General features: G+C 40.3%; 1 protein-coding gene across 2 annotated transcripts in view; it reads left to right on the top strand.

Annotated features, from left to right (window-relative positions):
- The window catches only part of LOC115132714 (serine/threonine-protein kinase pdik1l-like), an 18,451-nt gene continuing 2,005 nt past the window's right edge, over positions 1 to 16,446 (top strand). The window contains exons 1-2 of one of the 2 annotated variants that reach the window (XM_029665436.2): positions 1 to 390; positions 1,389 to 1,676. In XM_029665436.2, the coding sequence (XP_029521296.1) occupies positions 1,392 to 1,676 (285 nt within the window). In that variant the 5' untranslated portion in view covers positions 1 to 390; positions 1,389 to 1,391. Of the gene's footprint in view, positions 391 to 1,384; positions 1,677 to 16,446 lie in introns of both variants that reach the window. The other variant, XM_029665435.2, reaches the window with a different exon arrangement.

The raw sequence follows: 16,446 nt of genomic DNA on the forward strand, positions 1-16,446 counted from the left end.
ACTGGTGTAATTAATGTGAGAGGCACAGTGACTGTACACTTTGGGAGGGAGTTGTCAGGGCAAAAATCCTTTGGCATGAATGTAAAACTATGCAACTATGAACGGGGGCACAATTGTTATTTTCTATTTCAGCTAGAGAGGGTTGCTTAAAAGGGGGGCAGTATTTCCCATTTTCGCTTCTACAGAGCACACAGTCTGTGTTGTTTTAGTAGCGAGTCAAGCAAGCGGGCGCGCGCTGTTGATGGGGTACTTGAGCTGCAGATTTGCTCAGCACGCTCACGGAACTTGTCTATCTGCGCGACAACGTGTTTGGCTGAGTGGTGGCTAATGGCTGCCATAGAAAGTGAGAAAGACAACAACAAATGAATCCTTGAGAGAAGACGAAAACAGGTAAATATGTAGCTTGCTAGATATATAGCTAGCTGCTCTTTATTTCATTTCCTCGTCTTCAGAAGAAGCCAGTTCTTTTGTCTGCCTGTGCGACATGATGCTTGGTGATGTGCGCAGGTGTGTGGGACTAGTTAGTTAGCCGAATGTGCTAATTTTGTCTCGGCGCATAGAGGACAATAAACGTGTCCACGATTTGAACAAGCTAGCTAGGTAGTTTACGTAAACTACTAAGCAAACGAACGTGTCTACACCCCCCCCCCCCATACACACACTGTGGTGACGGCTACATAGACAACATTTACATGTATATAGCTATGATTCTAGCTAATAAGCTATTGTATTTTTAGCCACCATTTTCTTCCCTTGGCGTCCTAGTTAGCTAACGTTAGTTACTGTTAGCTACCTAAAAAACTGTAACTTCCGTGTTAGCCAACTAATTCATCTCGAGAGCTTAGTTAATTAAACGTAATACTATTTTATTATATTTAGATTTATTCTTACATATTTGGGCAGTCCGCTGTTAAACGTACATTTTCCCCTTTCAAAATGTGTCAGCTGCCAGCCATGGGTTAGTGTGCACGTACAGGTCAGAGAGTGAGGGGCACAGTTAATTTGTTTACATTTAGAAAGCTTTGGCCTCTGCGGGTTTCACATTTGCTCTCTTGTGGGTAGCTAACTGTCCTAATTTGACTTGCTAAAATGCGAACAATAACCTTTTTGTTGTCATGCATTTGACATTGTCACTTAGCTAGGTAGTTTGTTTTCCTCAAAACACTAAGACTAGCCTAGGCCTATAGCTATGGGATTTGACGTGCTAAGGAGGAGATGTCTGTCAAGTCACATATGACAAATTAACCCACCTGGTTGGGAGATTATTCAGTAGCTAAGAGGTATAAGTGTTACATTCTATTCTGCTGTGCTGCTGACCTCACCTAACTCTCAACAATAATCAGTGGTAACCAATTAACCCCACCACTTCTCTCTGCACCGTGAGGAAGAGGATGGTGAGCAGCCAGCCGAAGTATGAGCTGATCCAGGAGGTGGGGCGTGGCAGCTACGGTGTGGTGTACGAGGCGGTGGTGAAACGCACTGGAGCCCGGATGGCCGTGAAGAAGATCCGCTGTCACAGCCCAGAGAATGTAGAGTTGGCCCTCAGGGAATTCTGGGCCCTGAGCAGTATCCAGAGCCAGCACCCCAATGTCATCCACCTTGAGGAGTGTGTCCTGCAGAGAGATGACCTGGCTCAGAGGATGAGCCATGGGTCCAGCTCCCCACTATACCTAGAGGTAAAAAAAAACGTTTTATATACATGGATAAATCAAATCACATGTTTTGTTTACATACACATTTAGCAGATGTTATTGCGGGTGAAGCAATGTTTGTTCCTAGTTCCAACAGTGCAGTAGTATACAACAATACACACATCTAAAAATAAAATAATGGAATTAAGAAATATTTAATGACATACAGTATATACATATGAAATGAGTAAAACCATATGTAAACATTATTAAAGTGACCACTGATTCCATGTCAATGTACATAGGGCAGCAGCCTCCAAGGAGCAGGGTTGAGTAATTAGGTGGCAGCTGACTAGTGGTGGCTATTTAACAGTCTGATGTACCTGTTCTGACCTCGCCTTCTGGATGATAGCGGGGTGAACAGTCCGTGGTCAGGTGTTTGATGTCCTTGATGATCTTGTTGGACTTCCCGTGACATCGGGTGCTGTAGGTGTCCTGGAGGGCAGGCAGTGTGCCCCTGGGGATGCGTTGGGCAGACCGCACCACCCTTTGGAGAGCCCAGCGGTTTTGGGTAGTGCAGTTGCCGTACCAGGTGGTGATACAGTCCGACAGAATGCTCTCAATTGCGCATCTGTAAAAGTTTGTGGCGGTCTTAGGGGCCTTGCCAAAAGAGGCAATATTGTGCCTTCTTAACCACACTGTCTGTGTGGGTGGACCATTTCAGATTGTCAGTGATGTCTACGCCAAGGAACTTGAAGCTTTCCACCTTCTCCACTGCTGTCCTGTCGATGTGGATAGAGGGAGGTGCTCCCTATATCTCCTGAAGTCCACGATCAGCTCCTTCATTTTGTTGACGTTGAGGGAGAGGTTATTTTCCTTGCACCATTCCTCCAGGGCCCTCACCTCTCTGTAGGCTGTCTCATTGTTGTAAATTTTTTATTAGATTTTTTTGTTTCACCTTTATTTAACCAGGTAGGCAAGTTGAGAACTAGTTCTCATTTACAATTGCGACCTGGCCAAGATAAAGCAAAGCAGTTCGACACATACAACAACACAGAGTTACACATGGAGTAAAACAAACATACAGTAGAAAAAAAAGTCGATATACAATGTGAGCAAGGGAGGTAAAGGCAAAAAAGGCCATGGTGGCGAAGTAAATACAATATAGCAAGTAAAACACTGGAATGGTTGATTTGCAGTGGAGGAATGTGCAAAGTAGAGCGAGAAATAATGGGGTGCAAAGGAGCAAAATAAATACAGTAGGGAAAGAGGTGGTAGTTTGGGCTAAATTATAGATGGGCTATGTACAGGTGCAGTGATCTGTGAGCTGCTCTGACAGCTGACGCTTAAAACTTGTTGAGGACGTGGTACCGAAGTGGGGACCACAATCAGCAGAAATGCTCAAGAGCGCCACCATAGAGGTTGATAAACCTCAAAACTTTCATTAAAATTGACATACAATATAATGAATTAAAGCTACACTCGTTGTGAATCTATCGACCAAGTCAGATTTGTAAAATTATTTTCGGGGAAAGCATGAGAAGCTATTATCTGATACCATGCACCCTCAAAATACTGCACCGTCACCTAAAACTACAGATTTTGCGTTAGCCGTCGCAAACGAAAACGCTGAAATAAAATATAAAACATTCATTACCTTTGACGAGCTTCTTTCTTGGCACTCCTAGATGTCCCATAAACATCATTTAGGGTCTTTTTTCGATTAAATCGGTCCATATATAGCCTAGATATCGAGCTACGACTCCGTCGCGAGTAAAGAAAAAAAAATAGCATTTCATAACGTAACGTAATTTTTTAAAATTCAAAAAGTCGACGATAAACTTTCACAAAACACTTCGAAATACTTTTGTAATGCAACTTTAGGTATTAGTACACGTTAATAAGCGATAAAATTCCTCAGGAGGCGATGTGAAATGATTAGCTTGTCTGTGGAGAAAATGCTGTCTTGAAAAGGTCGAACCAAAATCTGGGCGGGGACAGTAGGAAAGGAGTTCCCTTGTTTCGGTTAGACCAAGAATCAATTGCGCAACAAATGACGTGACTCTAGACAACCTGGGGAAGCTGTAGCCAATGAAAACTCGTCTCTATGTAATTCTGTTCGCTTTGAACAATTGTCTGTAGTCGCGGAAGAATATATTTTTCCATTTTCAGTGAACAGATTTTCATGCACAATTCGATGAAACGCACGTTCTGTAAATGCCACAGGCGTGATTTAAACAGTTTTGGAAACGTCTGAGTGTTTTCTATCCACACAGACTAAGCAAATGCATATACTATATTCCTGGCATGAATAGCAGGGCGCTGAAATGTTGCGTGATTTTTAACAAAAAGCTGCGAAAATCTGCTTCAATTCTGAATTTCCCTAAGAGGTTAACCTCTTCCTTCTACCCTCTACTTTTTTGAACATTCTGTTAAAAATCGCGCAACATTTCAGCGCCCTGCTACTCATGCCAGGAATATAGTATATGCATTTGCTTAGTCTGTGTGGATAGAAAACACTCAGACGTTTATAAAACTGGTTAAATCACTGCTGTGGCTTTACCAGAACGGCATTTACATCGAAAAGCACAGGAAAAACTGATCACTGAAAATGGGAAAATATATCCATGCGCTACTTGAACCCATTGATAAAAGTGAACCACAATTAATTGACTGAGGTTGCAGTACCTACAGCTTCCACACGGTGTCTAGAGTCTTGTCATTTCCCTTCGAGTTTTTTCTTGGTCAAACACATGCAGGGCACCGTATTTCCTTAGGTCTGGGACCGGATATTTTCGTTGAGTTTCTAGCCGGACATTTTTCCAGACGGACAGCTAATGATCTTTACATCGCCTCCTGATGAATTTTATCGCTTATTAACGTTTACTAATACCTAAAGTTGCATTACAAACGTATTTCGAAGTGTTTTGTGAAAGTTTATCGTCGACTTTTTGAATTTTAAAAAATGACGTTACGTTTTGAAACGATGTTTTTTTCGTTTATCACACAGTCTACATATAACGATATCTTGGCTTTATATGGGCCGATTTAATCGAAATAAAGACCCAATAGTGTTTATGGGACATCTAGGAGTGCCAACAAAGAAGATGATGAAAGGTAATGACTGTTTTCTATTTTATTGTGCGGTTTGTGTAACGCCGAAATGCTAATTATTTTGTTTACGTCCCCTGCGGGTCTTTTGGGGTGTTACATGCTATCAGATAATAGCTTCTCATGCTTTCGCCGAAAATCATTTTAAAAATCTGACTTGTTGCCTGGATTCACAACGAGTGTAGCTTTAATTCGATACCCTGCATGTGTATTTTAATGAACGTTTGAGTTTTAACTAATACTATTAGCATTTAGCGTAGCACATTTGCATTTCCAGAGCTCTAGTTGGGACGCAAGCGTCCCGAGTAGAAGCAAGAGGTTAAAGCTAGTGAGGGAGATAAGTGTTTCCAGTTTCAGAGATTTTTGTAGTTCGTTCCAGTCATTGGCAGCAGAGAACTGGAAGGAGAGGTGGCCAAAGGAAGAATTAGTTTTGGGGGTGACCAGAGAGCTATACCTGCTGGAGTGCGTACTACAGGTGGGTGCTGCTATAGTGACCAGCGAGCTAAAGGGGGACTTTACCTAGCAGGGTCTTGTAGATGACCTGGAGCCAGTGGGTTTGGCGACGAGTATGAAGCGACGGCCAGCCAACGAGAGCGTACAGGTCGCAGTGGTGGGTAGTATATGGGGCTTTGGTGACAACGGATGGCACTGTGATAGACTGCATCCAATTTATTGAGTAGGGTATTGGAGGCTATTTTGTAAATTACATTGCCGAAGTTGAGGGTTGATAAGATGGGTCCGTTTTACAAGGGTATGTTTGGCAGCATGAGTGAAGGATGCTTTGTTGCGAAATAGGAAGCCAATTCTAGATTTAATTTTGGATTGGAGATGCTTAATATGAGTCTGGAAGGAGAGTTTACAATCTAACCAAACCCTTAGGTATTTGTAGTTGTCCACATATTCTAAGTCAGAGCCGTCCAGAGTAGTGATGTTGGGCAGGTGCAGGCAGCGATCGGTTGAAGAGCAGCATGTATTTAGTTTTACTTGTATTTAAGAGCAATTGGAGGCCACGGAAGGAGAGTTGTATGGCATTGAAGCTTGCCTGGAGGGTTATTAACACAGTGTCCAAAGAAGGGCCAGAAGTATAGAGAATGGTGTCGTCTGCATAAAGGTGGATCAGAGACTCACCAGCAGCAAGAGCGACATCATTGATGTATACAGAGAAGCGAGTCGGTCCGAGAATTTAACCCTGTGGCACCCCCATAGAGACTACCAGAGGCCCGGACAACAGACCCGCCGATTTGACACACTGACCTCTATTAGGGAAGTAGTTAGTGAACCAGGCGAGGCAATCATTTGAGAAACCAAGGCTGTCGAGCTCTTTCAGAACATCCACTAACTGGATTTGGGAGAAGGAGAAATGGGGAAGGCTTGGGTGAGTAGCTGTGTGGGGTGCAGTGCTGTTGACTGGGGTAGGGGTAGCCAGGTGGAAAGCATGGCCAGCCGTAGAAAAATGCTTATTGAAATTCTCAATTATAGTGGATTTATCTTTAGTGCAGTGGGCAGCTGGGAGGAGGTGTTCTTATTCTCTATTCTCTCTGTTCCTGGTTCTAAATTTATTGAATGGGGCATGCTTATTTAAGATGGTGAGGAAGGGATAAAAAAATAAAAAATAACCAAGCATCCTCTACTGATGGTATGAGATCAATATCCTTCCAGGACACCCCTGCCAGGTCGACTAGAAAGGCCTGCTCGCTGAAGTGTTTCAGGGAGCGTTTGACAGTGATGAGTGGAGGTCGTTTGACCGCTGACCCATTACGCAGGCAATGAGGCAGTGATCGCTGAGATCTTGGTTGAAGACAGCAGAGGTGTATTTAGAGGGCAAGTTGGTTAGGATGATATCTATGAGGGTGCCCATGTTTATGGCTTTGGGGTGGTACCTGGTAGGTTCATTGATAATTTGTGTGAGATTGAGGGCATCAAGCTTAGATTGTAGGATGGCTGGGGTGTTTAGCATGTTCCAGTTTAGGTCGCCTAGAAGCACGAGCTCTGAAGATAGATGTGGGGCAATCAGTTCACAAATCAGGCCTACCACTGTTGTCTGCAAATTTGATGGAGGTGTGCGTGGCCACGCAATCATGGGTGAACCTGGAGTACAGGAGGAGGCTGAACAAGCACCCATGTGGGGCCCCTGTGTTGAGGATCAGCGTAGTGGAGGTGCAGTCCAGGACCTAGTTGCACAGGGCAGGGTTCAGTACCATGGTCTCCAGCTTGATGAGCTTGGAGTGTAATATGGTGTTGAATGCTGAGCTATAATCAATGAACAGCATTCTTACATAGTTATTGCCCTTGTCCAGATGGCAGTGCGATGGCGACTGCATCATCTGTGGATCTATTAGGACGGTATGCAAATTGTAGTGGGGTCTAGGATGTCGGTTAAGGTGGTGATATGATCCTTAAAACGTGTTTGGGATAGGGGGCAGCATTTTCACGTTTGGATGAAAGGTGTGCCCAGAGTAAACTGCCTGCTACTCAGTCCCAGTTGCTAATATATGCATATCATTAGTAGATTTGGATATAAAACACTCTGAAGTTTCTAAAACTGTTTGAATAATGTCTGTGAGAATAACAGAACTCATACGCTCCACAATGTTTTCCTCCGTAATTGAACGCAGTTTATCCTGTCTTAAATTTGATCGATTATTTACGTAAAAAAATACCTACAGTTGTATTAGGAAAGTTGTTTGGACAAAGATTACAGATCAAACACGCCAAATAAATGGACATTTTGGATATATAACGACAGAATTAATTAAACAAAAGGACCATTTATCATGTTTGTGGGACATATTGGAGTGCCAACAAAAGATCTTCCAATGTAAGGCATGAATTATATCTTTATTTCTGAATTTCGTGTCGCGCCTGGCGGATTAAATTATGATTGTCTGTCTTTGTTTGATGGGTTGCTATCCTCAGATAATAGTATGATTTGCTTTCGCCGTAAAGCCTTTTTGACATCTGACACAGCGGCTGGATTAACAAGAAGTGTATCTTTAATGCGTTTGGGCCAATCAGTTATATTGTGACAAGGTAGGGTTGGTATACAGAAGAAAGGACTATTTGGTAAAAAACCAAGTCCATATTACGGCAAGAACAGCTCAAAGGGTAACGACTGTCCATCACTACTTTAAGACATGAAGATCAGTCAATAAAGAACATCAAGAATTTGAATGTTTCTTCAAGTGCAGTCCCAAAAACTATCAAGCGCTCATGAGTACCACCACAGGAAAGGAAGACCCAGACCGCTACTGCAGAGGATAAGTTCATTAGTTACAAGCCACAGCATTTGCATCCTTTATAAATGCTTCACTGAGTTCAAGTAACAGACATCTCAACATCAACTGTTCAGAGGAGACTGCGTGAATCAGGCCTTCATGATCAAATTGCTGCAAAGAAACTACTACGTGTCTTTGTGAGAAGCAGAATGGGTGAACGGATGATCTCTGCATGCGTGGTTCCCACCGTGAAGCATGGAGGAGGTATGCTTGTGTGGGAGTCCTTTGCTGGTGACACGGTCATGATTCATTTAGAATTCAAGGCACCACAGTATTTTGCAGCAATACCCCATCCCATCTGGTTTGGGCTTAGTTGGCGTACCTCCAGGCTGTGTAAGGGAAATTTGACCAAGAAGCTGAGTGATAGTGATAGTTCATACAATGTTTCAAGTTTGTTGCCTGTCTGCAATGTGATTTATAGGATACATATTTTTATCATGATATTTTCTACCTGCAGGCTGCAATGTTTTTATTTCTTGGCTTTATGTAGGCCATTTTTACTTAATTGGCTATCAAAGTTACTTTTAGATTTTTATAATTTCCATTTAGATTAGCCACATGACATTGATCTTGAGATGAAAATGTTATAGGCACACAGCCCGGTACAAATGCTAAGATAACTTGGCACTCCAAATAGAAAATGTTGACGACCCCTGGTGTAGCCTATTACTGGCAACTTCAGGAGTGTAACAGCAGCATTTGCAAAGTCCAGCAGCAGCGGAGGAAGAAGGTCGGGAACAGATTTGCTTCTTCTGTTTAGGCCATCTTGATATCTGGCTCCCTCTGGAGTCATTAGTCTTAATTATTTAATCAACCAGTGTGCTTAATTAAAGCATCAGACAAGCTCAGTGCATATAGTTGATTTGGTTAAAACACAGGATTGTCTATTTTTCCATTTGTAATAAAAAATAAAAAGATGAGAATTTGACCAATTGAAAGACTATTGGTCAACTTATTTTTTTTGTAGGGGACAGCCCTACAATAGATGAGTAAGTCAATTAAAACGATCGTAAAAGCAATACATGAAATGCGCAAAGGGGATGTGGCTTAACCTGTAGCGGAACCCCCTCGCCAGCAGCCAATGAAATTGCAGGGCACCAAATACAAATCAACAAGTCTCATAAATCAAATTTCTCAAACATACAAGTATTATGCACCATTTTAAAGATACAATTCTCGTTAATCCAGCCACATTGTCTGATTTAAAAAATGCTTTACAGCAAAAGCTCCACAAACGATTGTTAGGTCACCACCAAGCCACAGATAAACCCAGTCATTTTTCCAGCCAAAGAGAGGAGTCACAAAGCACAAATAGAGAAATTAATTACTAACCTCTGATCTTCATCAGATGACACTCATAGGGACTTCATGTTACACAATACCTGTGTTTTGTTCGATAAAGTTCATATTTATATCACAAAATGTCAGTATACATTGGCACGTTATTGTTCAGTTCTAAAACATGCAGTGATTGTGCAGAGAGCCACATGAATTCACAGAAATATTCATTATAAATGTTGATGAAAATTCAACTGGTATACATGGAACTTTAGCTGTACTTCTCCTTAATACAACCGCTGTGTCAGATTTCAAGAACTTTACGGAAAAAGCATAATCTGAGTACGGCACTCAGAGCCCAAACCAGCCAAAATAAATATCCGCCATGTTGTGCAGTCAACATTAGTCATATAGCATCATAAATATTCACTTACCTTTGATCTTCATCAGAATGCACTCCCAGGAATCGCAGTTCCACAAATGTTTGTTTTGTTCGATAATGTCCATTTATGTCCAAATAGCTTCTTTTGTTAGGGCGTTTGGTATACAAATCCAAACGCGCGTTCAGGTCCAGTCGGACAAAGTTCAAAAAGTTATATTACAGGTCGAAGAAACTTGTCAAACTAAGTATAGAATCAATCTTTAGGATGTTTTTATCATAAATGTTCAATAATGTTCCAACCAGAGAATGCCATTGTCTGTAGAAAACCAATGGAACAAGAGCTACCTCATGTGAAATGCGTGTGACTGAGAACGAGGCTGCTGCCAGACCCCTTAGTCAAACAGCTCTCATCAGTCCCCCCTTTACTGAAGAAGCCTTAAACAACATTCTAAAGACAGTTGACATCTAGTGGAAGCCTTAGGAAGTGCAAAATAACCCATATCCCACTGTGTATTCGATAGGGGCTGAGATCAAAAACTACAAACCTCAATTTCCCACTTCCTGTTTGGATTTTTTTCCCGGGTTTTTGCCTGCTATATGGGTTCTGTTATACTCAGACATCATTCAAACAGTTTTAGAAACTTCAGTGTTTTCTATCCAATACTAATAATAATCTGCATATATTAGCATCTGGGACTGAGTAGGAGGCAGTTTACTCTGGGCACGCTATTCATCCAAAAGTGAAAATGCTTCCCCCTATCCCAAAGAAGTTAAACAACCGGTGGAGATGTGAGAGCTCACTGGGGATCAGGTTCAGGTTTCCCCTTGTCCATGATGGCGTTGCTCATATGAAAGGTTTCCGATAGGGGAGTTATCTAGGATGTCTTTTTAAATAAGGGCCATGTGGGCGGTAATAGTGGGTTTCGGTGAAGGTGAACCTAGTTTTTGAAAATCAAACTTATATTTTTCATGCAGCTTAACATTAAATATTTCAACTTGATGTACTCAAGTTATCAGATACTTATGATTTCAAGGTTAGGCCCTAGTACTAAGGCTCTAGTTCAAACCTATTATAGGCTCAATCACATGGAAGAGTACATGTTCAGACCAGAGGAACCACATCTTGAGCGTAACTGTTGAAAGATCAGATCCGGATCTGTGCTGGCGCTGGCAGGACGGAAATTAACATTCAACCTCAAGGTTCTGTCTTGCAGATGCTGATAAGCGTCTTGGCAGCTGAGGAGTAAGTTCATAAGGAAGTGGTCAGAACAGAGGGGAGGAATCTGACTATGTTGATGTGGAGAAGTTTTTGAAGTCATTAACTAATTTCACCAAGTGGCAATTACAGAACTGATACACAACACAGGGATAGCCTAAATACATGAACCATAACATGTTGGTAGAGGGCATTCTTGGTTAAGGTCTTGTAAGTAAGCATTTCACACTAAGGTCTACACCTGTTGTATTTGGCGTATGTGACATAGCATTTGATTTAATGTAACCTAGCATAAACATACCATAAGTTCATTATCCAGAACAGGACACACAGTAGATGCCAACGTAGGCTATAGAATAATGTATTGGACATTGCGCACAGTCATGCTAGTTGATAAAGGTAGTGTTAGGTTTTGTTTTTTCTTCTGGTTATTCTACATGTTGTCAGTGGCTGAGCACATTCCTTTACACTGATGTACATCTTTGCTAGTAATTCAAGGTGTTAGCTAGTGTTGCTTCCAGTGTTTTGGCCTCACATTCAGCCTGTTGGATGCCTCTCTACAGAGTTTATACTCTGACATGGACTCTAGTTAGTTCAGAAGACTGTGTCCTCTGTTATTTCTATCCGTTGTGTGTTGAGTTATGCCAGGATGTTTAGCTCGTCTGTCCTTGTGTCCCCGTGTCTGTCAGGTGATGCCATCACCACTGGTTTTAAGGGGGCATCTCATGTCCTCATTGAGCGCTGGTTTAGGGACTCTACTCCCCAGTCAACCCTGTTCCTCCCCCCTGGCTGAGGGTTTAAAGGGACTGGCAACAACTGATTATAGCCTCAGTGGCACATGGGCCATTGTCACACACTTACACACATTGTCCGACCGCTCTACAAGCTTGTTAAACACTCCAGTGTGTTGGGCTTGGCAGCTTTCCCAGAATCCTTTGTTCAGACAGTCTTTTCTGTAATGTTCCAATGTACTGCTGCTGCTTATAGAGGGAAAACTCACAATCATAGGACAGGATTATCGTGTATTGGGAAAACAAAGATAATGGACCACTGAGGCCAGGGACAGCATTATTTGTCTGTGCCAATGCTGGTGGATTATTTGCATCTATTAGCTTATGGATGCCTCGGCTCGCTGAATGGCATGTGACAATTTGTGACCTTTTTTTGGGGTTATTTTTTATTTTTGTACGGACAGGGTTTCCCTAGGTGGTGGGACTCAATGTGGTGTTTTGTACCATAAAGATTGTCAAGCATTAGCTTGTAATTTAAAACCCAAGTAGTTGTCCTGCTGGTGTGTGCATGTCAAAAACCTGATTCACATTTTCTATGGGAGATTTTCTATAGGTTTGGATCTGGTCAGCTCTCAAAAGTAGATGTGTGCGTGCTTGTGGTGAACCCGCAATGAGTTATGATGAAAAAAAAAAAAAACACGAGACAGAAAAAGAGCCAACACACCACACGGAAATACCCCTCTGTTTGACAGCTCACAAAGGATGGCAATCACACTGTAAATTCAAAGCCAAAGACAAGCGAATTTATTTTGTTTATTGAAAATTGTCATTACCCCCCCCCTCCCCTAATTATGATAACTAGGGCTTTCCTCGACAAAAATAAATACAAAAATTGTTGGTTGACCGAGTGCTTCTGTTCTTTTGACCAATCGATTTGGTCAACATTATTTTTCCATCTACATTGCAGTTGGAAAGTTTTCAGTCCCCTCGACTTTTTCCACGTCATGTTACACCATTACATTATATACATGTATTTTTTTATGTGTGTGTGTATATATATATATACATGTATTTTTTTAATGTGTGTGTATATACATGTATTTTTTTTATGTTTGTGTATATATATACATGTATTTTTTTTTGTGTGTATATATATATATATACATATCCATGTATTTTATTTTTTTACATGTGTGTGTATATGTGTATATACATATCCATGTATTTTTTTTTTTTACATGTGTGTATATGTGTATATACATACACATATATACATACATACACACATTTTTTTAATGTGTGTGTGTGTGTATATATATATATATATATATACATTTTTTTGTGTGTATATATATATATACATACACATGTATTTTTTTTGTGTGTATATATATATATAAATGTATTTTTTTTTGTGTGTATATATATACATACATATGTATTTTGTGTGTGTGTATATATATGTATGTATGTATGTATGTGTATTTTGTTTTATGTGTGTATATATATATATATATATATATACATACACACATGTATAGGCTGTTCGTAGATTGGGGGGACGATTTTGAATCCATTTTAGAATAAGGCTGTAACGGAAAAGAGAAGGGGTCTGAATTAGAGGTCGACGTATTATGATTTTTCAATACAGATATTTAGAGGACCAAAAAAGCTGATACCGATTTTAATCGGCTTATTTTTAAAATATGTATTATTATTTTAAATTTGGGTTTTTTTCAATGACAATTACAACAATACTGAATGAACATTTTTATTTTAACTTAAAATAATACATAAAGAAAATCAATTTAGTCTCAAATAAATAATGAACATTTTTCAATTTGGTTTAAATAATGCAAAAACACAGTGTTGGAGGAGAAAGTAAAAGTGCAACATGTGCCATTTAAAAAAAGCTAACATTTTAAGTTCCTTGAAAACATATGAAAGCTGGTGGTTCAATATACCCAGTTAAGTTTTAGGTTGTAGTTATTATAGGAATAATGACGCATCAACTATTTCTCTCTACACCATTTGTATTTCATATACCTTTTGACTATTGGATGTTCTTATAGGCACTAGTATTGCCAGCCTAATCTTGTGAGTTGATGGGCATGAAGTCATAAACAGCGCTGTGCTTCAAGCATTGCTAAGAGCTGCTGGCAAACGCAGTGAAGGGCTGTTTGAATGAATACTCACAAGCCTGCTGCTGCCTACTACCAGACTGCTCTATCAAATCATAGACTTAATTATAATATAATAAACACAGAAATAAGAGCCTTTGGTCATTAAGGTTTGAAAACCAAACGTTTTATTCTTTCAGTGAAATACGGAACCGTTCTGTATTTTATAGAACGGGTGGCAAGCCTAAGTCTAAATATTGCTGTTACGTTGCACAACCTTCAATGTTATGTCCTAATTATGGCAAATTAGTTCACAGTTCGCAACGAGCCAGGCAGCCCAAACTGCTTGCACTGAATGCAAGAGAAGTGACAGTTTCCCTAGTTAATATTGCCTGCTATCATAAATTAAACTAAATATGCAGGTTTTAAAAAAATCTACATCTGTGTATTGATTTTTATTGTTAGGTACATTTTGTGCAACGATTGTGCTTTTTTTTGCTAATGCTCTTTTGTTAACCTCTCTGGGATATGTGGGATGCTAGCCAAAAGCCAGAGAAAATGCAGAGCGCCAAATTCAAATAAATTACTATAAAAATCAAACATGTAAGATACCAAATTAAAGCTACACGTGTTGTGAATCCAGCCAACATGTCAGATTTCAAAAAGGCTTTTCGGCAAAAGCAAACAATGCTATTATCTGAGGAGAGCTTCTTCTGTTGGCACTCTAATATGTCCCATAAACATCACAAATGGTCCTTTTGTTCGATTAAGTCCATCGATATATATCCAATATGTCCATTTATTTGGTGCGTTTGATCCAGAAAAACACCGGTTCCAACTTTTGTAACTACAAAATATCTCAAAAGTTACCTGTAAACTTTGCCAAACATTTCAAACTACCTTTGTAATACAACTTTAGGTATTTTTTAAAAAGTAAATAATTGATAAAATTGAAGACTGGATGATCTGTGTTCAATACAGGAAGAAAACAAACTGACGCTACCTTTCTGGTCATGCGCCTCTAACAAACAGTACACTTGAAGTGACCCTCGTTTTGAACAGGGCTACTACTTCATTACACAAAGGAAAAACCTCAACCAATTTCTAAAAACTGGTGACATCCAGAGTGGAAGCGAAAGGAACTGCAATCAAGTCCCTTAGAAATCTGGATTCCCAATGAAAACCCATCAAAAAGATGGTGACCTAAAAATTAAAAAAATCTGAATGGTTTGTCCTCAGGGTTTCGCCTGCTACATAAGTTCTGTTATACTCACAGACATGATTCAAAACAGTTTTGGAAACTTCAGAGTTACTAATATTATGCATATCTTATATTCTGGGGATGAGTAGCAGGCAGTTGAATATGGGCATGCATTTCATCCAGATGTGAAAATACTGCCCCCTGTCACCAAGAAGTTACATCACCCATTTGGCGATGTTGAATTAGGCTGTGATTCGATGATAAATTAACAGGCACCGCATTGATTTTATGCAACGCAGGACAAGCTAGTTAATTTCTTTGGGGTTACCCCCCCTTCTCAATTTTCGCCTGAAAATATACCCTAATCTAACTGCCTGTAGCTCAGGCCCAGAAGCAAGGAAATGCATTTTCTTGGTATCATATGAAACAAACAATTTTGTGAAAATGTGAATTGAATGTAGGAGAATATAACACAATAGATCTGGTAGAAGAAAATACAAGGAAATAAACATACGTTTTCTGTTTTTTATTGTTGCTGCATATTCTTTCAAATGAACAAGATCAGCCAAACATACAGATAGGATGCTGGGGATGATTTGAATGAAGAACATAAGATGGCAACAATAGCTGAGCAAAGTTTTAGACAGAACTGCAAACATGAGCGAGCTACATGACATTGAGCATGTAGTCACCCAGGTGTCCCACACAAATGTACCCAAGTGGCCAAATTGGTACAGTGATACATTTTGAAGGAAATAACTATATACAATTAAAAAAAAAAAAAAAAAAAATTAAACAAACAAATAACAAGGGTAACTATTTACACATTTTCTATTTACAATATTGTGAAGACCCTCTGTCCTCTAGACAATATTGTGCTGCTGGTGCCATGGCCCATAGCAGTCTCTTTCTGCTGTAAAGCAGAGGCTTACTGAACAGGTTGTGCAGGTGATGGGGTATTTCCTGTGACAAAGGGCACAATGATGTCTCCCTACTGTGCCCTTTTTGCCCTGAGGCACATTCATGCCTGCAGAGATTAATCTGGGCAGGTGAACACCACTGGTTGGAGCAGAAGGGACAGAGGTAGAGGGGACAGAAGGTGCTGAAGCAACTCGGTCTTGCTTTCTCTATCAATTTCCTCTATAATTTGGGTTAAATCTTTATACCTAGACTTTGTTTTAGCTTTTCCTGATTTATTCACCATAATTTAAATATATAAACTTGCTGAAAATGCTATTGACTATGTACTGCTATGCGTAACACTCGTGGCTCCGTCAAGTAGGATTTGCAATGGCGAATGAACCTCTTTTACGTCAGAGTGTACGACAAAGGCTGGTCTTCGAACGTATAACCATTACATATTGCCGTTTACCTCAGCTCATTGGCTATCTTCCAAGCTAGAATTCAAGATCAGTGGTCATTGGGCCAAAATACAGCCAATCAACGATAGACTGGTCCTACCATTGGTGCGCAATGAGGTCATTGATTGGTGTCTTCAAAT

The sequence above is a fragment of the Oncorhynchus nerka genome, linkage group LG7, assembly GCF_034236695.1.
Source record: "Oncorhynchus nerka isolate Pitt River linkage group LG7, Oner_Uvic_2.0, whole genome shotgun sequence".
In the NCBI taxonomy this organism is placed as follows: domain Eukaryota; kingdom Metazoa; phylum Chordata; class Actinopteri; order Salmoniformes; family Salmonidae; genus Oncorhynchus; species Oncorhynchus nerka.